General features: G+C 35.9%; 3 protein-coding genes across 5 annotated transcripts; 2 read left to right on the top strand and 1 right to left on the bottom strand.

Moving 5' to 3' along the window:
- Positions 1–1,525: 1,525 nt before the first annotated feature.
- Positions 1,526–5,756, top strand: LOC137723139 (mitochondrial import inner membrane translocase subunit PAM16 like 2-like). The gene is made up of 4 exons (XM_068462310.1): positions 1,526–1,674; positions 3,812–3,899; positions 5,118–5,251; positions 5,350–5,756. The coding sequence occupies exons 1-4, from the start codon at positions 1,672–1,674 to the stop codon at positions 5,479–5,481; spliced, it is 357 nt and encodes a 118-aa protein (XP_068318411.1). The 5' UTR covers positions 1,526–1,671; the 3' UTR covers positions 5,482–5,756.
- Positions 5,757–9,727: 3,971 nt separating this feature from the next.
- Positions 9,728–17,596, top strand: LOC137723482 (clathrin interactor EPSIN 2). Of its 2 annotated transcripts, none has more exons than XM_068462679.1 (14): positions 9,728–9,928; positions 10,356–10,481; positions 10,735–10,786; positions 10,933–11,012; positions 11,095–11,173; positions 11,427–11,510; positions 11,750–11,895; positions 12,293–12,652; positions 13,131–13,172; positions 13,589–13,681; positions 13,780–13,979; positions 15,457–15,680; positions 15,757–16,690; positions 16,786–17,596. In XM_068462679.1, the coding sequence occupies exons 2-14, from the start codon at positions 10,447–10,449 to the stop codon at positions 17,247–17,249; spliced, it is 2,793 nt and encodes a 930-aa protein (XP_068318780.1). In that variant the 5' UTR covers positions 9,728–9,928; positions 10,356–10,446; the 3' UTR covers positions 17,250–17,596. The 2 variants fall into 2 exon arrangements, with proteins under 2 accessions (XP_068318780.1, XP_068318779.1); XM_068462678.1 differs by having other exon boundaries at positions 15,439–15,680.
- Positions 17,597–17,973: 377 nt separating this feature from the next.
- Positions 17,974–23,915, bottom strand: LOC137723481 (uncharacterized). Of its 2 annotated transcripts, none has more exons than XM_068462676.1 (9): positions 23,467–23,915; positions 22,618–22,829; positions 21,400–21,681; positions 20,330–20,452; positions 19,739–19,889; positions 19,204–19,424; positions 18,604–18,640; positions 18,345–18,504; positions 17,974–18,209 (listed from the first exon to the last, which is right to left on the bottom strand). In XM_068462676.1, the coding sequence occupies exons 1-8, from the start codon at positions 23,849–23,851 to the stop codon at positions 18,386–18,388; spliced, it is 1,530 nt and encodes a 509-aa protein (XP_068318777.1). In that variant the 5' UTR covers positions 23,852–23,915; the 3' UTR covers positions 17,974–18,209; positions 18,345–18,385. The 2 variants fall into 2 exon arrangements, with proteins under 2 accessions (XP_068318777.1, XP_068318778.1); XM_068462677.1 differs by having other exon boundaries at positions 19,204–19,301.
- Positions 23,916–25,348: the final 1,433 nt, after the last annotated feature.

Genomic DNA, 25,348 nt, shown 5'->3' with positions numbered 1-25,348 from the left:
GTGCTAAAACGAGCCCTATGGCCTTTTGACCCTTAATTGAAGATGGTAAGAAATATGGCCCTGGACTGTTCATTAAATATCAATTTCTTGGAGGACCAGAGGGCTAAAACGAGCCATCTAACCAGCATTCAGTTGGAGATGGCCTTAAGTCCAATCCAATCTTGTACCTAGCAATGGACAAGATTTAAGTTCAATTTAGTCTCATTCAGCTTAGTGTTGCACCAAATAACGGATTGAGATTCAAAACCTAACCAATCCATACCAATCAATTATATCCTTCAGGCTCAATCTCATTCAACCCACCGAACTGGCCTAAACATATTGTGTATCCGATTAGAATTTTGGCTATAATACTTGATGTTTATGAATTGAGTTATCAGAGGTTGAATTTGATAATTGAAAGCTATAATTAAGAAGGGGTGTTCTTCTCTAATTTTGGCTAGCTCAATTTGAGCTCGACCCTTCGGAACTGATTCCTTTGATGAGGCCCCAAGTACATTTCATACTTCTTTGAGTAAGTAAAAGGGTCCGAAATATGAACGCCTCTCATTCTCCCCATCTTCATTTTCGTTATGAAAATACGCCTTTAAAAGCAAAAGGTTCTAAAGACACCAATCTAGACGAAGAGTGAGTTGAGACCTAGCGTCTAGACGGTTAGGCGGAGTTTAGGCATATTTAAGTAAATTTGTTGTATATCGTATAAATAAGTGGATGCTTGCACTTAAAAATACGTAATTGCATTGAGATACAAAAATTATAAAATAAAATAACATAAAAATTATAAAATATTAGAACATAATAAAAATATAGTGAACAAACATATATTTGTGTTCATCTAAGTATTCAATAAGGCTCTTACAATTTATTGAAAAAAAATGAAATTATCTACTTTATGCCTAATTGATAGTCGTTATTTAGCCTGGTTTGAACGGGCTAGACGGACGCATATGTGGTCTAGGCAAACTTTCTTAAATTTCAAATGTTTACAAATTAATCAGAGCGGTAACCAGTCACTTAAAACTTAAGTGAGGCCTAGGCGAAATTTTTTAGAACAATGTTTAAAAACGATCAAAGCATTCTACGAGAGGTTCAAAATTGAGTGCAAACTATTTAAATAGAAAAGTCCTATTAAAAGGAAAGGGATCCTCTCTGGCCCTTCCACCAAGTCCATCAAGTCCATCAAGTCCACCCATCTGAGCCCTTCAAATTTGATATAACGATTAAAATTATTATAACTTTTAAAGAAACCTCCTATTTGTAGTTGTTGAATCGAATTTCAAGCGTCCGGATGGGTGGACTTGATGGATTTAGTGGAAGAGATCCGGAAACGATCCTTGTCCCTATTAAAAAAATCACAATTATATATATTTTGCGTAATAAAATTAAAATGGACACTAGCCGCACGATCTTCATGAACGGCTAGGATTAAGAGTTTCGGACAGATTCCAGAGTGAAGGATCCGGAGAAGATCCTAATCCTACGTTACATTGCCTTTTTCTCTTGGAAGACTGGAACCCCTCCCGACGAGTTTCGCTTCCGCTGCGCAAATCCATCAACCGAACAAATACCAATAAACAACAAATACCAAATCCTGAAGAAGAAGAAGAAATTACAAACCCTAATTTGTACGGCGAGGAGAATCCAGAGTGATCGATTTGGTATTAATTAGCTATGGTATGCTCCATTTCCCCTTTCTCTTCTTTCTAATTTCATGGTTTTTGCGTTAATTTTCTGTTTGGTTGCCGAGAAAAACTGGGCAATAGGGAAGAAAAGGGGGGAAATTTAAGCTTATGTTTGTTCGCATCGACGTCTTGTATGTTTGTATTTAATCCTTGAACTAGCTCATGGGTGGCAGCATTGGAAAGCTGAATTTTTTATTTTTTATTTTTTGGGTAAAATGGAAGACTCAAGTTTTGCTCATTCTTAAACTGTGAAATCTTAAATTAAAGAATTTATGGCGGAAGCAAATGATTTTATTATTTTAGCATTTTTTTTTCTTGGGGTGGGTTTTTTTTTTTGGTTTTGAGAATTTTCAAATCTTGGAAATGATTGCATATGATTTGCGAAAATGTTCACAACCTGTTGTGTGTATTTGCTTTCAATTTGAGATAAAAAATTGTATTTGTTTTGTTATCCACTTGTAAGATATTGCTGTACTTTCGAATATTTATCCGACAAATTAGACATTAGAAGAAATGATTGAATGTTCTTACTGTGTGCATGCCTTCAAAGGTTATAAGATTTAAAGTTCTATGATTTTCAGTTTCATTTCCCGTATTTTGTTTACTGGACGATTTGACGCACGTAATTGATCTCTATTTTCTACTTAATTGATCTCTATTTTCTACTTTATGTACACAAGTGAATTCAGTACCTATATGTCTGTTAGAGACCTGTTAGCAGAATTCATGTATATGGTGTTTAAGGACGAAGTTTAATGTATGCAAATGTGTAGGTTCTTTTCTTCCTTGAAAGATGTCAAGCTTCAAATATAAGGAAAATATAATTCTTCTTATTTCCAGGCCATGTTGAAGTGGTACTGGCTTTACTTCTTTTGCAATGGTTCCAATTATAAACATTTGATTTCTAAGTGAAATCCCTTCAGAAATTTTCCATAATTTGGAAAGACCTTGGCAAATGCTGACAGCGAACTATTTGTCTGAATGCACTTGAGTATTTTGAATATCATTATTCATTCTTAAGATTTTTAGCGAGGTTACCAGTCTAAGATGTATTGGTTAAAAGGTCAGTTACAAAAGAATATTATAATGTAGTAAAAGGTTGTTGGGTTCTGGTCTTCCCAGAAAATAGCGCTTGAATAATGGATTGCTTAAAATAAATGAGTTTTGATGATCTTCCCAGAATTATCTATTAATAACAAGTCATGAGTTAAAACTTGCAATACGGAAATCCATTATTGAATCAAGATTATGACTTTTTTTAAATATTTGGTTGTGGTTTGTCTTGTATTTCGTTTGAAGTTCATTAGCTACCCAAATTATGCATTTTTTTTTATTGTTGAGAAGTGTTTTGTTTTTTTTGAGGGGGTGGAAGTGAAAGGGCTATACTTTGTGGGCTTCACTGACCTCAGAGTAAAGGGCTATACTTGCTTCACTGATCTCAGAGTTTTGAGTATACTTTTTTTTCCTCATTCATGCAGATTGGAAGACCCCGATATTTTAAACTCTTTTTATGTTAGCTTAGCTTTTTGAATTTTAGTGAGGTTTTTTGTGGTTTTTGGTTACGCATCTTGATGCATCCCAGTGGAAAGCTTGTTCACTATGTCATGTAGTATGCACGGTTGATTTTCAGAAGTTATAAAAAATCTGTGTTCTCATTATCGAAAAAAAAAAAAGAAGAAGTTTATTTTATGTGGATGCCATCTAAGCCCATTTTGATTATTTTACTTTATAAGCTTCCGAGCAAAAATAGTTTCATAGATGAGCACAGGTGAGGTGAAAATGTCACCGGTTCCTTTTATATGTATTTTATTTTTTTTCATAAGCATTTTGAAGATTGTTTAGTGACATGATAGGAATAGATGAAACAAAAAGTTCAGTTATACATCGGAAGATAGAGTTAAGCATAACAGATTGATTTCATTTTATTGTGTTCGTCAAGTTTGGTGTGTGCATGATTGAATGTACACATCTGTGTATGTGTGTGCGCGTGTGTGTGTGAGGTAGGAAACGTGATTTAGAAATAACATTAATGTAGGAAGCATAGCTTTTGGGAATGACTTTAATTTCTCTTGACTTCTTGTGTCATTAGATTTTCTTGCTTATCCCATTTGCCTCATACATTTGTGCAGGCTGCAAAGATTCTTGCTAACTTAATTGTGATGGGAACTGGTATAGTGGCAAGGGCTCTAGTTCAAGCATATCGTCAGGCACTTACAAGTAAGTCTTCTTTGGTCTTGAGATCCTTGCAGTTCTAGGCATAGTTTTTTTCCCTAGCAATAATATGTGGCTGCTTTGGTAGTTGATCCTTTTATAATTCTTTAATACCGCTTTGGTAGGTTAGTGTTGAGGAGGAGTCTGGCTCATGTAATCATTTTTGTTTAAAGTTCTGGCTCATCTAACAATATGGTTCCAAAATAGTTCTTTTATCTTACAAATTTAGTATATGTCAGGTTGATTAGTGTCCCTATACCCCAAGTAGAGGAAAAGCTTTCTGATTTTTCTGGAATTTGATTATGTTGTCTCACTTAGACCTAGTACCATTATTAACTTCCAAACCAATGCTCTAACCCTACCTGGCATTCACATCTTGTCCCAGTTATGTGCCTGTGCTTGCTAGTGCTGTCCTCAGCATCTGTAATTTTTTTACGTACTTACCTCAGTTGTTTATAATTGGTGCTTTGCATAGAAAGTAGAATATACAACCCAGTTCTTAAATCATTTATTTCATTGAATCACTGAAGAGGAGATGTTCAGTTTCTAAGACTTCAATTTAATTGCGATCTTCCCAAGAAAAAGGTTAACAAAATCTGTACCTCATAAAACAATAATCTCTACTAATACAACACTTGTCAATTTTTTGTTCTGGTTGAGCATGAGATAATGATAGAGGAGGAAGGTGAAATGGGGCACGCAATGAAAAAATATATGGGATTAACCTATATTAGTGGAAGATATACACCTTATCCAAGTGGAGGTTTTGTGTAATTGATTATAAACTGTGTTTAGGATATACTTTTTAAGTTCAATATCCGTTGGCTGCAAAGTTTCCCGCAAGGTAGGGGAGAAATGGAGGGCAAGCTTTTGTAATGGTTTGGTGGAACTTCAAATAAAATCCTCTTTCAAGATTGACCTCCATCCCTAAGGAGAAACAAGGTTCAGCTCAAATAAGCACTTGGCCAACGAAATTGTACTTGGTATTGTTGTACATGTAACAGATGATAGTGATTAGTAATCGTGGGTTTAGGCAACTTTTGCAATGATGTATTTGGGTGCTATTTGTCCTATGGTATTTTTTTTAAGTCAGTTTTCTGGGCCTTCCTTCTGTCTGTTTGCTGCCATGACCTGGGTTAGAGTGGTATTCTTACCCCCGTAAAGATTTTACCGACTTTAGATGTCTAGGCAGGCTCTTGTTTAACCATCTGCGGTATTTTGCAGATGCCTCAAAGACTGGTGTTGCCCAAGAAACATTACAGAACGCGGTCCGTAGAAGTAGCAAGGTCATGACAGAGCAGGAAGCAAGGCAGATTCTTAATGTCTCAGAGACGACCACTTGGGAGGAAGTTCTGAAGGTAAATATTTCAAACATTTTCATCTTTGGTTACCCTCTCTGGCCCTATATATTCGTTGTGAATGGAGTTTCTAAAACATGTTTCTTAAACCCGAGCAGAGATACGACACTCTATTTGAAAACAATGCGAAGAACGGGACCTTCTACCTTCAGTCAAAAGTTCACAGGGCCAAGGAATGTTTAGAGGCTGCATATCGAGACAAAGGCCAGGGTACGGGTACCCCTAGTTGAGAGGAGTATGGTTTATTTTAACTGTATAATTAGTGTTCTTGCAGTCTGTCCGATGTCTTGAAACCGAAAAATTGAAATTGTATTACGAGTCTACGACACATAAACACGAGCGTTTCTTCGAAATGCCAGAGTTTGTTGAAGTTGTTGTGTTCACATCACATCTTGATTATAATGTTTGATCAAATAATCAAATAATTAGTGGTTGTGATTTGCAAAGTGGTCTTAAACGGAGGGCTGCAGCCTGAAGGAAGAAGCCATCAAAGCTTTTCGTTTCATCGTGCGGTGGCCAAGCTGTCGTTGAGGGTTCCTGTTTGTTGGATAATAAAGCAATTTTTTGGCTACTTTGATTGAGAAAAAGATGGAAAAAGCACATGTGAAATTGATTAGTTGTGGAATATGAATATGAAGAGCACCATCAAATTGAGTATTTTTTTTATTTAGGTATGACCTTTGATTCTCATAAAATAATATATTAATACAAATTTCGTCCCAACTTGGGACGGTTTATACGGAAAGAGATCCGGAGGATATCTTCCATCAAAGCTCACGGATCAAGTGGTCCCGATATTTGAAATTTAATTTAACGGCTAAAAATAAAGGCTCATTTTAAAAGTTATAATAATTTTAGCTGTTGGATCAAATTTCAAGGACCCGGATCACTTGATCCGGGGGCTGATCCGGGTCCTTTGGTGAAAGAGATCTGGACGTTTATATAGGGATAAAACTTGATAAAACTTTCTACTTTAGTAAGTTATAATTTTTCTGGATCCTGTCTTAAGTAAACTTGCCTTCGCATAGCAATAATTGTTAATAAGTTTGAAAAATTGTGATGCCGGAAATTAAAGTTCAAGTGAAGTGAAATATTTATGTACAGTTGTTTGGGTATTGTTATTTTTTAAAGTTGATGCATAATACCTCGTTAATATGAACACTTTCTTGTTGAGGTCAAAATGTTTCAAAGATTTTCAAGCACGTTTACTGCTTGGCCTAAAACTTTTGGTATGCTTTTAGAGATTAGATGTCCCTCTTCTTTCAATGTTATATTTTGGAAATTGACGTACTCCACTACTAATACGGTTCTTTGTCCATATGACTTTCATTAAAGATAAAATAAAACAATAATATTTTTTAGCTACAACTTTATTAAGTAATAACTTTCTTATAGTATTAAAATTGCTTAAGGCCCAACACTGACTATATAGAGATTTTACTGTATTTGTTCAATCTAAAATATAGAAAAAGAGCGCCAGTGTGCATAAGGTGAAAAGACGTGCAAAAATTGGATAGTAAGGCGTTTGAAAGGGGTGTAGCTTCAATGCTACGTAACACTCTTATTGTTGCGGGTGTTTTAGCTATGGAAATTGATAGGGAGACCATATTTGTGTTCATCTCATGTGATAAGTTATGTGTATATGTCACAACTTTGATTTGATGTTCATTGTATGTATCACGTGTCACATGAGATAGTACACAAATATGGTATAAATATGTGGTTTCTCTAACATTACTTTTCAGTCATAGATATTTTATTTTTAATTACAACCATTCATTTCTCATACCACTCAACGCTATTGTACCATTAAAGAAAAATTAGTATAATAAAAAGAAGCAAAATTTTGAGGTTCGAGAATTTTTCTTTCAGTCTAAAAGAAAATTACGGACTTCTCCCTTAAAATTCTTTAAAAAAAAAAAATTATTTCAAAATCAATGTTTATATTGGAAATAGTTTCGAGATTTGATTACAATACTTATATAAATTAAATACAATCACTATCTCAACAGTTAAATAATATAAGTATTGTAGTCAATCTCGTAATTTTGACGCGGCTCACAATAGAAGAGAAAATATGAACTCTCTATAGGATAGTTGGGAATGTTTCTAGAAACTCTGTTTAGTATTCCATTTTGGCAAATATGGAAACCGCGTTAATCGTGTGGCTTTTGCTCGACTGGAGGTTGCTGTTACAGCTCTCTCGATTTTAATTTTTTTAATTTTTTTATATATTTGTTTCGTCGGTGTTCCCAAAAATAAAAGGAGGCTTGACTGCTTTTTTTGGTTTTTGCTTTTGGCCGCCTTTCAGGTTAACATGGAAATAGGTAAAGTTAGTAAAGTATATTATAAAAAGGCTTTTATGATTTCGTTTAGGAAAATATTTTTAAAACAGCTGAAAACGTTTTTTGTGAAATTATTTTTTGAACAAATTCTTAGTAAAATGCAAGTAAATTATGGGATAACATTTAAGTGTTTCTAGGAAGAAGCACGTAATGCTTCTTACAAAAAGCACTTTAACCCAAAAATATTTTTTCTGAAAGCGTTTTTAGTCATTTTAAAAGAACTTTTATACAAGCCTTGTGTTTATATTATGGGAGTTGCTTCGGCATCTCAAATAAATTAAACAATAAACAAAAATAAAGTGTCTTTTATTGTGTTTCTTCTAGTAAACATTTTGAATCCAAAAACATTTTCTTTGAAAACCGCTTTTAGACGAGCTTTATGTTCATGTTATGCCAGTTGCTTTAGCATCTTAAATGAATTAAACACTAAAGAAAAATAAAGTGTCTTTTTCTTCATCATGGAACTCCCATGCCATCATTGCTTTGTTAAGAAACTCCAAAAATTGTTATTTGCTACTAAGGTGATGATGAGCATTGAGGCATGTAGATAAGAGAATCTCTATGTATACAAGCAAAACCAAGTAGTTAAAATTGTATTATGCAGGTTTATGTGGCATGTTAAATACTTATTTGTCTTATAAAAAAAGTTGGAGATTCTCTAAGAGATGACGTTGCTTTCCTCTTTTACGCATAGTTAATATTGAATTCCATTAACGTGGCATCGTGTCATATTTTAAAATTCTCACTCATGAAACTATGAATAACAATTATTTATGTTTATGAATCTAAATAAACGAATTATTGCACGTTAATTTATAAATTTTGACATTTATCTGAACTTCAAATTTATTTCTTTTATTCAAACAAAGGATAAGATTCAATTTTTCGACCTACCATAACAATTCAACTCCTATGAAATGAGAATCAAACTTGATATGACAACAAAATTGGTTGAATTGTCCACCTACACCTACACCTACCACCCAAAACACCTCTCACTGTGTTTTTGGTAAGAAAGGGACTCATCTTTCAATGTTATTACGTTATTGCAAACTCCAAATGAAAGAAAAAGTATAAGCTCTTAAAAAAATCATAAAGAAGAAGAAAACTATAACACACCAATAAAAATGTCTTTAATCACAATTAAAATTTAAGAAATAAAGTTAGATAGAGAGAAAATAAAAATAATTAACTGTAAGTGGTTGATTGTTGCGGTGGACAAAACTTTTTTTTTTTTTTTATAACCGTAAGTGGTTGATTGTTGCGGTGGATTAAACTCTTTTTACATACTGTATTTTGGAATCCAAATTATTTCTCATCTTTAGTGAAATTTAAAATAAAAATATGTAATTGTTATTAACATGTTAAAATTTTATTTTGCACTATTTACAAGTATTAGATTTAGTCTCAAAATTATCACTTCAGTGAAAATTAGGTTATTGAATTAATTTTTCGGAAAAATCAGTCCCCAAACTAATAAAATTTGTCAATTACGTCTATAATATCGGATTCGAAGATATTCTATTCAATTTTTCGTCAATTTAAGTCAAGTGACCTACATGTAATATATTTTAGAGAGTAAATTGGTAGTTTTTCATATTTTAAGGACTTATTTCCTTTGAAGAAATAGTTTATGGAGATAACTATGAATGGTAAATTAAACATTAGATTCGCAACCTATATGCAACATTAAGAGCTTATAGGCAAGAAAATGGTGGCAATATACTCTAAGAAGTGTTAGGTGAATTAAGTTGATGAAAAATTGAATAAAATAATTTTGAGTATAATTTTAGGGATAAAATTAGCAGTTTATAATGAATTTAGAGACTTATTTTATCGAAGAAATAATTCAGGAACTTAGTTTTCACTGAAATGATAATTTAAGAACTAAATCGAAAATTCATTATTTTCCTAAATATAAAAAATTTTAAGTGCAACATGAAGTTTTCAACCAAAATTCCCTAAAAATTTCGACTCCTCTTCTTTATTATGGATTTATTTATTTATTGTAGTTTAAAATAGAAATATTGAGTAGTAATTAAAAAAAAAAAACAAATAATTAACAAATAAAAAATAAATATAAAAACCAAAAAACCAAAAGCCAAAGCCAAAGACATCCTCTCTCTCTTGGCTATACACTTATTTTGTTCAAAGAGGAAGACAATCACCAGAAACAGCTCAGGGAATTCAGGAGCTCTTCTCTCTCTCTCTCTCTCTCTCCTCCTCCTCCTCCTCCTCCTACTCCTTCACCTCCCTCTGTCTGTACCAGATCCATTTCTCATTCTTTTTCACAATTTTTTGGGGGACCCAATAATCGCTTCAATTGGAACAGGTAGGTTTCATGTCATTTTAGATCTGGGTTTTCTTAAATTTCTTCAGTTTTCAGATCTAATTCATTTCCTTTCTGCGTGTTTGCTTTAATTCAGCTGCGCTTATTTGGACATTTGATTTCAAATTCTATTTTTTACCCAATTTATAATTTTTTATGGGTCAAATTATCATCTGGGTTTTTCAATACTCGATTCAATATATTCATTCATTGTTTATATATGTATGTTCATTTGCAACACATAACATATGATTCAAATTTGCCAACAAGTTTTGAATTTTCATGAGATTTGGGTTTCAATTTTGATTGATCTGAGGCATTTTCGTATCATTTTTCATGATTTAATTTAATTTTAAATATTCTGTTTTTGGGAAGCAAAGATGTTGATTTGATCCTTGTCTTCTTTAAACGGTATTGATGCTTCTTGCAGGTCAAGGTTCCCTAAGAGGCGATATTCGTTTGATTGGATCGTGGGTTTTGCTGCTGTTGTCGATTGCTACTGATTCAGAAATTGTGTTACGATGAAGAAAGTCTTTGATCAAACTGTTAGGGACTTGTAAGTCTTGAATTGTGTTCATCACTTTAAATTGTTTACTATGTTTTTCTCAATTTTGTAGTGCTTAGATAATGATCTTCCTATTACTTGTTACTTTTAAGAGTATTTTGAAAGGAAAAAAATGTGATCTTTTTTGGTACTTCTTTACAAATTCTGTATTTTTTTGTGACCCGGTTGATAAAGAAAGTTCTTTTTTTTCGTACGGATTGTATCCAAAACCGCTAAACTGATGTGGTTTATTGTGTTGTTGCAGAAAGAGAGAGGTGAACAAGAAAGTGCTGAAAGTTCCTGGAATAGAACAGAAGGTAATTTTCTTCTTAGTCAGCTCTGCATCTACGTTTATAATTTTGTATGCAAAAGTAGGTTGGTTGATAGTCATCAGTGGCTAGGCATAACTGCCTTGGGATGTACACTCTCTCTCCCCAACTCACACACACCCTCTTCTTTTTAGGTTCTTGATGCTACTAGTAATGAGCCCTGGGGTCCTCATGGATCACTTCTTGCCGAAATTGCACAGGCAACCCGAAACTAGTAAGTTTGAGAGTTTCTTTTTATGATTTCTTTATATCACAAATTATCTTCGAAAGATATTCATTTCAGAACAATTGTGCAGTCATGAATACCAAATGATAATGGCTGTCGTTTGGAAGCGGTTAAGTGATACTGGAAAGAACTGGAGGCATGTTTACAAGGTTTGTCATCTAGTAACTTTCAGATACACATAGTTTAGGATTCTCTCTCTTTATTTCTATCTCTCTGTCTGTCTCTGTCTCTCTCCCTCTGCCCTGTCCCCTTCTATCTCCATGTAATGTATGAGTAAATCCTATTATTACCGTCACTGTATTTTTTTATTTTTAGCTTCACGATGCAGCTAGTAATATGGCGCGGTTTTGTTTACTTCTGTGTTGACATGTGGTTCATAATATATTTTGTGCTTCAAATCAGGCTTTAATTGTCTTGGAATACATGGTGGCCAACGGGTCAGAACGTGTCATCGATGATATAAAGGAGCATGCTTATCAAATATCGGTAATTTCGGCCTTTTGTTTCCAAGATTCATATTAACTCTTTATTTATTCATTTTTCTGAGAATCGCAAAGAACATGAAATAGTTGCTTCTTTTTGGTGCATTGGGAAGGGATCGAACCCTTGGCATATCATAATAATAACCCTTTTACTTACCACACACCACTTGGGCCAGCCCCATTGGATTAGCTACCAGACTTGTTTATCGAGCTAACTGAACCGGTACTTTTTCCTTGATACAGACATTGTCCAATTTTCAATACATTGATTCCAGTGGAAGGGACCAGGGAAGTAATGTCAGAAAGAAGTCTCAAAGTCTTGTGGCTCTTGTCAATGATAAAGAAAGGATAATTGAGGTTAGACAGAAAGCAGCTGCTAACAGGGACAAGTAAGCATTCTCTCAGAAAGGGCTTTGTTTTCATAACTATCTTCTACTTTTCTTGAATTCTTTTTTTCTTATTTTAATTTTAATATTTATATAAGCATCCCATGCCATTATGAACAGGAAAAGTTTCTCCACTCGAAAAAGTTAATTTTCTGAAGTCTTATATTGAAGTTTCTTTATTGCTTTACAGCATTAACTGTTATTTTAGTAATGGCTGTAATACTTCAAAAGAGTGTTAGTTTTTTGCCTTGTTGGATTCCGGAGCTAGGTATAAGAGAAAAAAAGTCTAGATCTATATGTATAAGAAAAGTAAGAGTAGTGTTGTAGAACCATGCCCAGTTCATCATCTACAGGAAATTATAATGAAAGAGGTTTCTGATTGATTTCTATATCCCAACAGGTTCCGTAATACAGCATCGACAGGTGGAATGTATAGGCCCGGTTCCCATTCAAGTACAGGAGGATATGGTGACAAATATGACGATGATCGTTACGAAGGCCGCTATGGAGGCAGGGATGAAGATAGGAATGGCTATGGGAGGGAAAGAGAATGGGGCTATAGGGATGATGACCGGTACAGTCGTGACGGAGATCGTTATGGTAGAGAATATGATGAACGCAACGGGAGAGAAGGTTACAGGGATGATGATTACCGAGGAAGAAGTCAAATTGTTGATGATTACCCTCATGGCTCTAGAAGTAGAAGCTCTGATAGAGAGAGGGAGCGTTCAGTTGATGATGATGGTCAATATTCCTCTCGGTAATGGTTTTGTTCCGTTGATAATTTTGAATCATTACTAGTATGTGATTAAGAAGTATTTTGATTTTATTGGTGGCATGTATTCTGTTTGGGTTATTTTAGAGACTATTTTCAGGAAGTCAACTTAGTTATCTTCTTGAACATTGAGAAGGCAGATTTGTTATTTAACAATTTTATTCTCTTGTTTCTATGTTATTTAATTTATTCATTTCTGTGATGGTTTGACTGTAGAAAATATTACTGTTAAAAATATATGTTTTCAGCAGGAAGTACTAAAGATAAGTTTTCCATCTTAATGCATTAAAAGTGGAAGTGCATATATGTACATGCCAAAATTTTTTGGATGCTTTTACATATTTTGTTTTATTTTTTAAATATTTGTAATAGTTGAGGCTGCAGTCTGATGTCTTTATTGTTTACTTATTACTTAACCTAAATTGGAAACTTACTGTTAATTCTTTATGTGTCCTCATTGCAGTGGTAGTGGTGCTAAAGCTGATGACCAATCCCAGGATGGAAGGTAAATCTTCAGGGACATGTGCTTGAAATATATTCTTAAGTCTGTGTGGCTGTTGGACATGAATATAAGTGATTAAAGTTGGATAGGAATCAGTTGATACAATTAAGATCCTAATACTATCACTTGTACTGCATGCTGATCCCTTGGAAAAGTTGAGAGGAACTTTATGTGTATGGAACGATTGTTTTAGTATTGGGCCATTTTAAAGATCTTTATGTTCATTGCAATATATTGATTTTATTATGGGTATATGGATCTGTATATACATATGCATCATATTGAAGAAATATTAAAGATTTCGGTAACAGAAACAAGGTAATGATGATAATATAGTAAATTTCAGGAATGTGGTATTTTTATCAGAGCATTCCAGAAGACTGCCACTTCCCAATAACAATATTATTCATCTTTGGCAGGCTAAGTAGGAAATTTTCTGAACAAAACATTGGGGCTCCTCCTAGTTATGAGGAGGTTGTAAGTGAATCTCGAAGCCCTGTTCACAGTGAAAGGTATTCATTTGTCTGTAATATAGAATTTGATCTCCCCTTATTTTGTTTTCCTATTTTAAGCATTAGCTAAATCATTTAATATTTCTTCTTGATTACAGGGGTGGTGAAACTCCAACAACTTCTGCTCCTAGAGCTTCATCTCCACCTTCAAGCAATAATCCAAGCCAAGCAACCAGTGTTCATGTTGCTTCTGCATCTAATCCAAACCAAGCAACCAGTGTTCATGTTGCTTCTGCATCACCTGCAAAACAGGAAGTGGAGCCTTCAGATGAATTTGATCCACGTGGTTCTGTTTCAGGTTAGTAAGTACCATAGGCATGTTTATGCTTTACTCCAGTACGAACAGCTGAGGAATGTGTTATCGTTGTGTTTATAATGATTATAGCCCAAAATTTCTTTATTGTGAATTGTTTGTTGCAAATGTCAGGACGGGTGTATTTGAATGTCTGAGGGTCCCATTCAAATGACATGGAGGGTCCCATTCAAATGACATGGAACATCTGCTACTAAACCCTACCCTTTTTTAGTTGACAAAAAAAAGAGTAGTTTATAATTTCTTTTGCATGAATTTGTTACTTTCTTTTATCTTGATTGTTTGACTAGGGGGAACCAATCAAGTTAACTTGTCTCGTTCCAATTTTCTGACTGCTTTTCTTAGAGCATCTCCAACGCAGATGTCAAAATGTCCAAATAAGTAATAACGGTAAAAAATAGATAGTAGCAATGTTTTCCAACCGAGAAGCCAAATCTGATGTGGCATGTGACATAGAATGGCATCTCTCCCCCCTTGCTGCCAAATTTGACAGCAGCTTCGAAAAAAAAAAATTATTAAATGCTTTTTATCAATGTTTTATTGGTTTAAAGTCTTGCCTTTTAATTTTTTTTCATTACCAATGCAATGTTTGAATATTTTTATACCTTTTAATTCATTATCTTTCATTACCAATACAAAGAAAATAAATATGAATTTTTATTTTTGTTTAAAGTTTGCATATTGGGTGGAGAGCAAAATTTTAAAAATGTCAAAGTGCAACATAAGCTGTCAAATTTAAATTTTATGTTTAGAATTTGACATCTCCTTTGGAGATGGTCTTATTGTTTTTCTGATAACAATACATCTTTCCTTACTAAGCTATTGGTGAGTGTTTATTTGTGTTTCTTAGGTTTTAGAAGTTGGGAAGATTTTTGTTATTTTGTGAATCCTCTTCTCTTCTCTTTTACTTTCCTGTTCAGTGTTTCATGCCACGATCAACTCTCTTAGAATGATAGGTGATGGTAGTTGTGGAGACATTATGGTTATTAACTTAGACATGGTGATTGCAGTTGTGGTGGTAACGTTAGAATTGTGGAAATATTGTTGACAGCCTCCTCTTAGTTTAATATTAAGTAGGGTTTTAGCATCTTTTTTATGAGCTAGTATGTCTGGGGTGCAATTTGTACTGGTTGTCTTTAACATCCTAATACTGTTGAGCGGAAGGCAGTTTAGGTTTCTATGTACACCCTGTTGATACAGAGAATGAAGATCTCGTGTAACAACATAGTGTTTTTATGTTAGTTCATGCTCCTGAGTATAAAATTCTTATATGTTGTCCCTGAAAAAAAGATCATTTACTATCTTGGTGCCCTTTTGCAAGCAGGTTGTTTCGATACAGTTGTTCTTTGGCCTTTCAGGGACTAGCTGCAAGATTTTAGTTGCATTTATGTTTGTGATTGAAAAGCAGCACTACGAGAAACTCACATTGTCTTTCCTTTAACAGCTGCCCCAGCTGCCCCAGCTCCCCAAGCTGCCCCAGCTGCCCCAGCTGTCCAAGCAGCCCCGGTTACCTCAAACATTGAGATGGACTTACTAGGTTCCCTGTCAGACTCATTCTCTTCAAATGCATTGGCCATTGTACCAACTACACCTTCTACTGCTACATTTGAAGTCGAACCCCATGCAAACTCTAGTTCTGCAACCACATTTACGGCAACTCCACCAGCGTCTAATGTTATGAATCAGGTAGGCATTTTTTGCTATTAAAAGAATTTCTCAAGTGGCATCCTTCTTGGATTAAAAGTGTTCTCCTTCAATGCAGTCATTTGAAGATCCATTCGGTGACTCCCCCTTCAAGGCTCTCCCTTCCAGTGAGACGGTCCAACCTCAACCACACACTTCGACGTCCACAGACTCTTTCCCACCAACCGTGAACCAGAGTGCAGATACAGCTTCCAACTTTCCCTTTGGGGATTCATTTTCTGCTGCAAATTATTCGTCATCTGGTGTTTCCAGTGTTCAAACTCCAACAAACTCACAATTTACGTCTCAAGAACAGTCTACTGAAAACATGGATATTCTTGCTGATATTTTGCCACCTACTGGACCTTCACAGCAGTCCTTTTCAGGTCCAACAGGTCAACATCCACAGCCAAGTGCTAATATGTACGGGAATTTTCATGTGCAGCCAGGATCTGTAGTCCCTCATGATCAAACTGGATTTGCTGGACAATACAGCGGTGGGGGTTTTCCGTCACAGGGAGGGCCTACAGCTCCTATCACTTCACATGGGGCTCCTCAAACTCCAACAGGGCCTACTGCACAGTTTAACAATGGAAATTTCATTCCACAAGAAGTTGGATTTTCAGCTCCCAACAGCGGAAACTATTTTTCACAACAGGGAAGTTACATGGCTCCTCATGCTCATAATGGACCAGCTGCACAGCTTAATGGTGGGAACTTCCATCCACAACAAGGGAACTTCCATCCACAAGGTTCTGTCGGCCCAGTAGCTTCACAGGCCACTCCTCAAGTTCCACCTGGACCAGGTTTGCAACATAATAGTGATGTTCTGGGCAACCTTTTTTCACAAAAAGGACCAAACACCTCAATGGGTTCCCAGCAACCGCTGTCATCGTCAACAGGGGCACTTGCTATAGTTGCTCAACCACCTAAAGACAGCAAGTTTGAACCGAAGTCAGCAGTTTGGGCTGATACACTCAGCAGAGGCCTAGTTAATTTAAATATATCTGGAGGTGAGTGCTATGTCTCTTCTTCAACTTGTTTATTAACGATCTATGTTTTTTGAGGGTTTTATAATGGCTTTTATTTCCTTTTTTTTCACGTGCAGCTAAAATTAATCCATTGAATGATATTGGAATTGACTTTGATTCCATTAATCGGAAGGAAAAGAGGATGGAGAGGCAGCCGGCAACTCCTGCAACATCTACTATTAACATGGGTAAAGCCATGGGATCTGGTTCTGGAATTGGCCGTGCAGGTGCAAGTGTTCTTAGGGCTCCACCAAACGCTATGATGGGTTCAGGTATGGGCGGGGGGATGGGTCCGGGCATGGGAATGGCTATGGGTATGGGTGGGGGTCCAGGTGGAGGTATGGGCATGGGTGGCTACGGTGGCACAAATCAACCCATGGGTATGGGGATGGGGATGAACATGGGAATGGGAATGAATATGGGCATGGGGATGCAAGGGCAAACCGGATTACCTCCTGGTGCAAACATGCCTCCTGGCTATAACCCCATGATGGGCGCAGGTGGTTATCCTCAGCAGCCATATGGCGGTGGCTACCGATGAAATTGACGGAAGTAAGTCGATGCATATTTGATTTGAGGTCGATAAGGTTGGAACGCGAAGGTTGGTATTTTGAAACAAAGTCGTGTAATTTTTATGTGGGGATGTGATGTATCTCTGTAACTCCGCATTTCGTATGGGTCACAAGAGTGTGTTCTCTATAGGTGCATTGCCTAGCTGGTTTGAGCAGCTGTTGTCTTGTTTGTGTAGTGTTGGGGATAACCCGTCTCAGGTTATCGTTTCGGTCCTTTTTTTATCGGAGATATATATTCTTTTTGCCAGATTGTGTAACATTTATCGCGATGTTTGGCTACGAACACAAACGAATAAGGTTTTGATTCATTCTACAACTTTCTCAGTTTGTATGCCGGTACGAGCAAAACAGAATAGTTGCGATTGACGACGTTGGAAAGGAAAAACGCACAAAATCCGAAATGGTCGAACAAGAATTCGTGGGAACAATGAAACAACCCAACCTGTCAATTTGCTCAACGTTAGAAACTTCGAAAACAATGCCCTCCCCTTGGTCTCGGCGGTACATTGAAGCCGAAATCGAGGTCTCTGTCACGTAATCATGTTCCGAAGAAGGCAATCTGCGTAATTGCAGTGATCATTGACTAAAACGACGTGATAGTGAGCGTGATGTACCTTTTTAGTAGTTCACGAAACGTTTATCAAACGAGTTCTAAGAAAACCATAAAAGCACTGGTTGAAACAACCAAACAAATCAGTTTGTAAACAAAGCCATTATCAATCGACTCCGAAAAACGGAGTCCAAACCCCAAATTGTATTTGTTTGTACTAAAAGGTAGAAGAAATGCGCACGACATATCAAAAGTAATCATATCGTAACTTCAATTTACAATCTATCGAAAAGAAACCATTCGTCCTATTAAATTGATCAAACTTTGTACATCACCGCCGATTTCTTTGGCCGAGTTTCAGTTTTTGTTGGCCTTACCCCTGCATCAATCATAGAAGTAGAAACACTTGTTACATGAGCATTTGGTATTTTCTTTCAGAGAATATGCAATCAAGCGTCTGAGGATCGTTCATATTACACAGAGAATACCTTAAGCAATTTTTTGGTCAACATACCTTTTAGCATTATGCTTGTAAGACTTCTACTTCTCTTGGATTCACTCTAGAAAAACTTGAATCCTATCACCAATTGTGTCATTAAAATCTAGCAGCAGCTTCCCTCCCATTTCATCAGTTGCCTCGTTTAGCAGTTGTTTGATGTTCACACCCACGAGAGCTGTTGGAAAAGCATGTGGAGTTTTAATTACACTACAAGGGACTACAGGTCTGGAGCATTTACCTATTTCAATAAGTTTGGAGAGAACATGAATAATACCTGGAACTATATTTGTGATTCCTTCCAAGAATCCAGCCTGTAAAAATTTATAACCAAAACATGAAAGCAGGTTGTCGTAAGTCTGAAATAACATGACTAACATGTAAATGACGAAGATATACAATCATATCAAAGACGATCCCAGATGAAGAGACAGACGAAATGAAGTGAATTTCACATGCTCAAGTGTTTTTTTTTACTTCTTTCATGAATACTCATAACAGCATTGCGACCATGCTGTCTCGCTCCAGTAACTGCCTGGTCACATATTTAGCACAATACCATCTGTGAAATGGTAACTCTCTAATTATATTGTAACATAAGGTGAATCTCTGCTGATATATCACCATCTGTTCACCAAATTTTTGGGAGGGTATTATTTTCAGAACTCTTTAACACTATCTGTTTACCAATTCTTTCCTTGCGAACCTATCATCACAACACCGTAGGGATTTCTAACAATTAAGAATGAAGACAAACTTAGGATTTTCAATAAGGTTGGTGGGGCACCTATTCCAAGAGTTTTACAATCTTTTCTCCTGGATAACAGTGGAAGCACTGTGAATGGAATGCTATGCCCATAAAGAATAGAAGACTTACAGGAATCCGAACATCCAGTCTCTCAAAGCCATCCCTTCCAGTTATTTTGACCCTCAACGTCCGAGACCAGATCCCAGAAAATGGACCCCTGGAACCATCTGCATCATAGTTATTGTACACGTCAGGTGTTATAACTTCAACAACGGGATCTTGAGGATTCTGATCTTTCTGCTCTCCACCATCTCTAGCAGTCCTTTGGAGACTGTATACACTACTGGTCACTGGAAAATAATCTTCATGTATAAGCACTATGAAACGAAAATGCTCATCTATATCTATAAAATTTTGGTTGGTACACAAAAAATTGAATGGAAACAAGTTGAAATTTATCTTTCATAGAGCCATTTGTCCTTTTACAGTATCCAGATGTAACCCAATTTGTTATGTTAGTCCAATTTTAACCCAGTTTTGATAAAAGTAATCAACTTTCATCAAAATGGGAGGAAAGACGGTAGAGGACATTTGATAACAAATTATCATCAGGGTAAGCAATAATGACATATCTACAACTCATGTGACTATACAAGTTACTCACATCTTTCTGGAGATAGCTGACTGCTGCTGGTAGAATACAGTTTTTCTTCTTCATAATAACTGTTGAAACCTAGAATCTCCTTAAGCTCTTCGAAGGACGGCATGCTACCAGGAGGAGGGATGCGGCCTCCTTTGAGACCAGCCAGTGCTACCTGCAATTGATTCATATAAGTTCCTTCCTTAAATAGTATTCTAAATTAATGAATCCTAGGCAAATAACACTTCTAAAAAGCGTAGGGAAACACAATGTTTGCTTTAACTTAGATTGTTGACAGAATGGTGAAAATTCCCTTGATATTCTTAGGGATTGTAACAAAAAAAAGGGTAAATCCAACATTATATTGTAAAAAGTTTATTTTCTATTCAATTTTCAGGAACTACGAGTTTACAATGAGAAATGTCTTTGTTGGCTGCTGATGTGTTTTCGGTTCTGATTCTTGAATCATATCATTAACTCATGCAATAGCGGAGAGATCAATAGTCATAACTATATCAAATCTTTTACAGCAGCATAATTATAGGGTGTTAAGATAAATGACCTTTTCTCTTGATGCTGAACTTTATTTAAAAGAAAAAGGTGTAGGCACGCTACCTGCATTGCTTGAATAGATACCCCAATCAAGGAAAGCGGATAAGCCACAATTTTATACCCAACATCCTCAAGTTCAAGCGGATTGAGTATTGGCGTTTTACCTCCTCCTTCAAGCATATTAGCCTGATAGAACATGGAGATTCATCAATCACACCAAATTATTCTCCATTTTCAACAATGCCTCTGAAGTTACAAATTAAGCCGCATGATTCTTATATTATCAATTGACATACCATGATATGCATATATCACATATATCCATCTCCATGCAGTGCAACATATATAGAACTAAATGCTGTTTCTAGTACCATAAATGGAAAAGACCTCTACAAAGAACTCTCGTTCATGCTATAGGCAATATCTCATACAATACCTGTCTGGCACTTAACCATACTATCTGCACAAAAAATCTTCAATTACATTCTGCTATTAAAAATAATAATAAATAGAGTCGTAGACCAAAAAGAGTAATGAAAGTGGCCGTAGTCAGATATTCACTCCCAAACCAGAAATTTCAACCACAGTAGTATCACAACTCGTGAACATGTGGCATCCCATCAGTTTTGAGTTTTGACACCGTATAAACAACTAATAAACAGAAACCAAAGACCAAAGAATAAGTATACTAGGAAGCACAGTGACACCTTAGTACACAACCATCAAATTCTACATCTTTCATACACATAAAGCACCAGGCGACCGATATCCTTCTACTTACATGAGGGCTCCAGTCGGAACATAACTCGGAGTCTTTGTCAAATTACATGTTATGAAATATAACTTGGATTCATTAAACAAAAGCTGTAACTTTTTGCTTTTATTAACAAAGAAAATTTTCAATTATAGATATAATTGAGGTTTATATTCTGCAAATTTTAAGGGTTTACTATACCATTACTGAGGACAGTTTCTGACTTCACCAACAAAATACAACCTACTACAAACAGCTTATCCTCAGATGAACTCAGGATCATGCACAAGAATAACTAATCTACGGCTAGACATATTGGGTATACAAATGTAGAAAAAGAAACGTGACGAAATCCAAGTCTTTGACAAATGTAATGTACCATTTTTGGAACTAAGGGAGATATCCCACAGAAAGCCTTCATCTCTTCTTTAGAAGCAAGTGCGTCAATGAAAAGAACATCTGCACCAGCATCAGCAAATGCCCTTGACCTCCAGAGTGCTTCATCCAAAGACACTGCTTGACGAGAATCAGTTCTTGCTACAATGACAATGTCAGAGCTGCTCTCTTTCCGAGCATCAACAGCTGCTCTTATCCGCATTACAGCCTCCTCTCTTGACACCACTTTCCTTCCTTGCGTATGACCACAAGCTTTTGGAGAGACCTAAAGATGACAGTTTTGTCAGTGATAATTGTCTCAAACAGGGACAAGATAAATGAATTTATAATACTTAGCAAAATAAGTAAAAAGCTAGTCAATTACAAATTTAAGCACATGGTGATAAGGTGTTTCAAATAGATCAAACCAACCACAAAGAAATACGAAGTAACATACTTCGCATACCAATATGAAATCACATCATGTAGACCAATGGGAATCAAACACATGTTTTTTGTCATTCCGACCATCCAGTTACCCTGTCTCGAGAGGACACCGATTCCATAAAAGATCTCTTTGGACAATCAACAGTTTCAATATTTTAAACCTAATATTATGCTTGTAATGCTTCTCTAAAGATTAACTGAGGAAACAAAAAGGAATGTATGAGGAAGAAACTATTTTATAATAAAAATTTCCAACGTAGTTGGACCGAAGTTTTAGTATAACTTATAGATAGATACGAGATATTGTTTATTCATTTTAACCCGGCCACTTGAGTAAAGTAATAAAAATAAAAGCTTTACACTTGCTTTTCAACAAAAGATTCAATTTTCTATTCTGTTAGCAGAATTCTGATCCAATTTCTTTGATGGACAGTAGGGTTTTATTCTTTGTAAATATCCACTATAAGGAAAATAAATAAATCAGGCTTAAGAACACAAAAAATCAGTAACTATAAAATCTTTGGGTAGACATGACTATAAACGTAGGATTGGGAAACATGAAGAAATTTCCATAAAAAGAAGCAAACCCAATTTAAACCTTAATTACTCTCCAATCTACTCCCACCTCCTCCCTATCCCAAAGTTCCTTGCCAGTTCCACCATTGGTTAATTTAAAAAAGTAACAGCAACAGTTATTGAGAGAGAGAGAGAGACGATGAAGAAAACAGGAAATATTCATGGATGCAAAAGTTCAATTCAATAGTATAAATATAACCTGATCTTCAAGCAAAATCCCAGCAAAACCAGCTTTAATGTATCCCTTGACAGTTCTCTTCACATTCATTGCATTCCCATATCCATTATCACCATCACCGATAACAGGAATTGACACAGCTTGGGTAATTTGTTGCCCCTGATCCACCATTTCTCCATAGGATATAAAACCTGTATCTGGCAACGCTAATCTAGCAGCCGATATTGAAAATCCTAATGGAAGAATAAATGGCATTAATAAGCTTGCTTCAGTGTTTGATACACTTAGGCAAGAAGATATACCAGAAAAACGACCAAGGGATGCAGTAACACAACCGCAATCACATGCACTACATTTTTTATAAAGAACATACAAACATAAAAACAAGAACATCCACAACGTATTGCACAACAGATAATTACCAAATATCTAGAATAGATAAGATCTTAAGAAACAACAGTCTGTAAACTCACACGAATAACGAAAGATGACTTATGATTTTTATGTTTGAAATACTTTAGAATCTTACCATTTTTCTTCTTTGATTAAACAACTTTCATTTCAATTTCTTCATGTTAGCTTTATCGATGTAATACTACTCGGTTCACCAATGCTGAAAAATTTTCATTTCAATATACCTTGCAACTGCACCCTCCCAAACCTTTTACAAGTAATGGTATCAATAACAACGAGTATATACAATCAAGACGACTCCCAGAGTCTCACAATAAACATGTCAAGCCAAACCCACATCAAAAACTGCTTCAAACTAAAGTCACTACAATCAAACGATGTAATTATGTCAACATCTACAAGAAAGGAAGAAGACCCACATCAACAAACTGAATAAATAAATAGAACATCATATACCACTAGTGAAGCAGCACTGAAAGCCAGCTCTTTCCACAAGCTTGGCACTCAGAGCATCAAAACAAGCAGGGGCCTGGACAACCCCCGGCAACTGCAGAATCCGGCGGAGCTCTTTCGCCGGAGACTCGGGGGCCATTTCTCTGTCTCCTCCGGAGTAAGCTGCGATGGTTTGGAGGGCCGCCCCTTTGGCAGTGAAAGTGGTGTGTTTGAACTTGTGGGGCAGTGAAAGTGGTCGCTGTTGATTGAAATGGAGGGCTGACGATGACCCAAATGGGAGATTTGAAGATGTGGTGGTGGGATTGAAAGAGGAGGAGGAATTGTGGGGAAGAAGAGAGACGGTGCTGCTGCAGTTTCTGCTAAGCAACACCTGATGCTGCAGATTCATTTCAATGGCTTGTGGCTGTGTCTCTGTGCGTGTTCAAGGTCATCAAAGGCGTTATAAATTATGACGACACGTCGACACACACACACATTGTTTAGAGCAACTTGTATGTTACGTAGAGGCTATTACTAACGTCTGATTATCAATGATCGAAGAATACCGGAAAATAAACTAACACGTATTTTTGTATTATTGACATGAAATATCATCGTAAAAATATACTTAGATCATACTAATTCTTGTATTAAGCTAACGTCCTATTATCAATGATAACAGAACACAGAGAGATAAACTAACATATATTATTGTATTATGATTATCAAATATCACTGTGAGAGTACTCGTGTCATACTAATCCAATATCCATGTATGCGTAGTGGCAATGTTCACGCCACATTTTAGCAAGAAGGAAGTAGAGCAAAACCTCTCTAAGTAATATTCTATAAAGGAATAACCTCGTCATAAGAAGTTTTGTTCCCAACTTAGAACCAGTTATGTGTAGGAATAAACTCTACATTATAATAAGTTATAATTTTTCTTGGTCCCACTTTGAGAAAACACAACTCCACACTGTAATCATTGTTTTTTTTCCCTTAAAAGGAAGACAACTGATGGCAAGCCACGGTTATCCACCTCTTCCAGACCCAGAAAGGCAGAGAGGCTATGGGAAATTTTATTCTGTTTGTGGCAACGTCAAGCAGACCCACCAGCTTAGAGCATTGAACTCTGGACCTTCCACATTTTTATGTTTATTGAGGCACCACAGTCTGTGCTCTTATGACTGAATAAAAGTACACTGTATAATTGTTAATAAGTACAAAAATATGTAATATCACAAATAAAAGTTTAAGATGAACTAAAATATTTCTGTAAAGTTGTTTGGAACAACGCTTTAGTTTGTAAAGTTGTCTTTTGGTTTGTAGGTATGTAATACTTTGTCAACATAGATACCATCTTGTTGAAGTCAGAATGTCAATTAAACTTTTGGTGATGTTATTGTTAGTTGATGAAAATTTATGATTTTGAAGTTGCAGTGTTTGAATGTTGATTGAATAATTGGTGATATTAAAAGATTTTATCTCAAATTATCCTTAAAATTGGCCTATTTCGGGCGAGTTGAACACCCAGAAAAGGGGGAGGAATCCACCAGTTCTTCAAAACCCAGTGACCAATTTCCGGAAACATAAATCTTCAAGTCCTCTTCCTCATCGTCCTCTTCACAAGCTCTCCTTATCCTCGTCAAGCAACTGTTATTTTTAGGTTCGACGCGTAGGAGGAATTCCGGTCGTAACCAGACTGGGGGCGATTAATGCAACTCTTGAAGGCTTCTGCTGCTCCCCAAGCTCAAGATCACAAGAACGAGGAGAGGTCGACCGGAAAATCAAGGGAACCGGGGAAGTTTTAGCTTCCAAATACTTTGATGTACGACCAAGAATGACCAAACAACCAACAAGAAATCGTTTCTTTTTTTTTTTTTTTTTTCAGGCAAGGGTTCATGTC

This window comes from Pyrus communis, chromosome 17, assembly GCF_963583255.1.
Source record: "Pyrus communis chromosome 17, drPyrComm1.1, whole genome shotgun sequence".
Classification (NCBI taxonomy): domain Eukaryota; kingdom Viridiplantae; phylum Streptophyta; class Magnoliopsida; order Rosales; family Rosaceae; genus Pyrus; species Pyrus communis.
The sequence above is the reverse complement of the archived record's forward strand: the minus strand, read 5'-3'. Positions and strand labels throughout refer to the sequence as shown.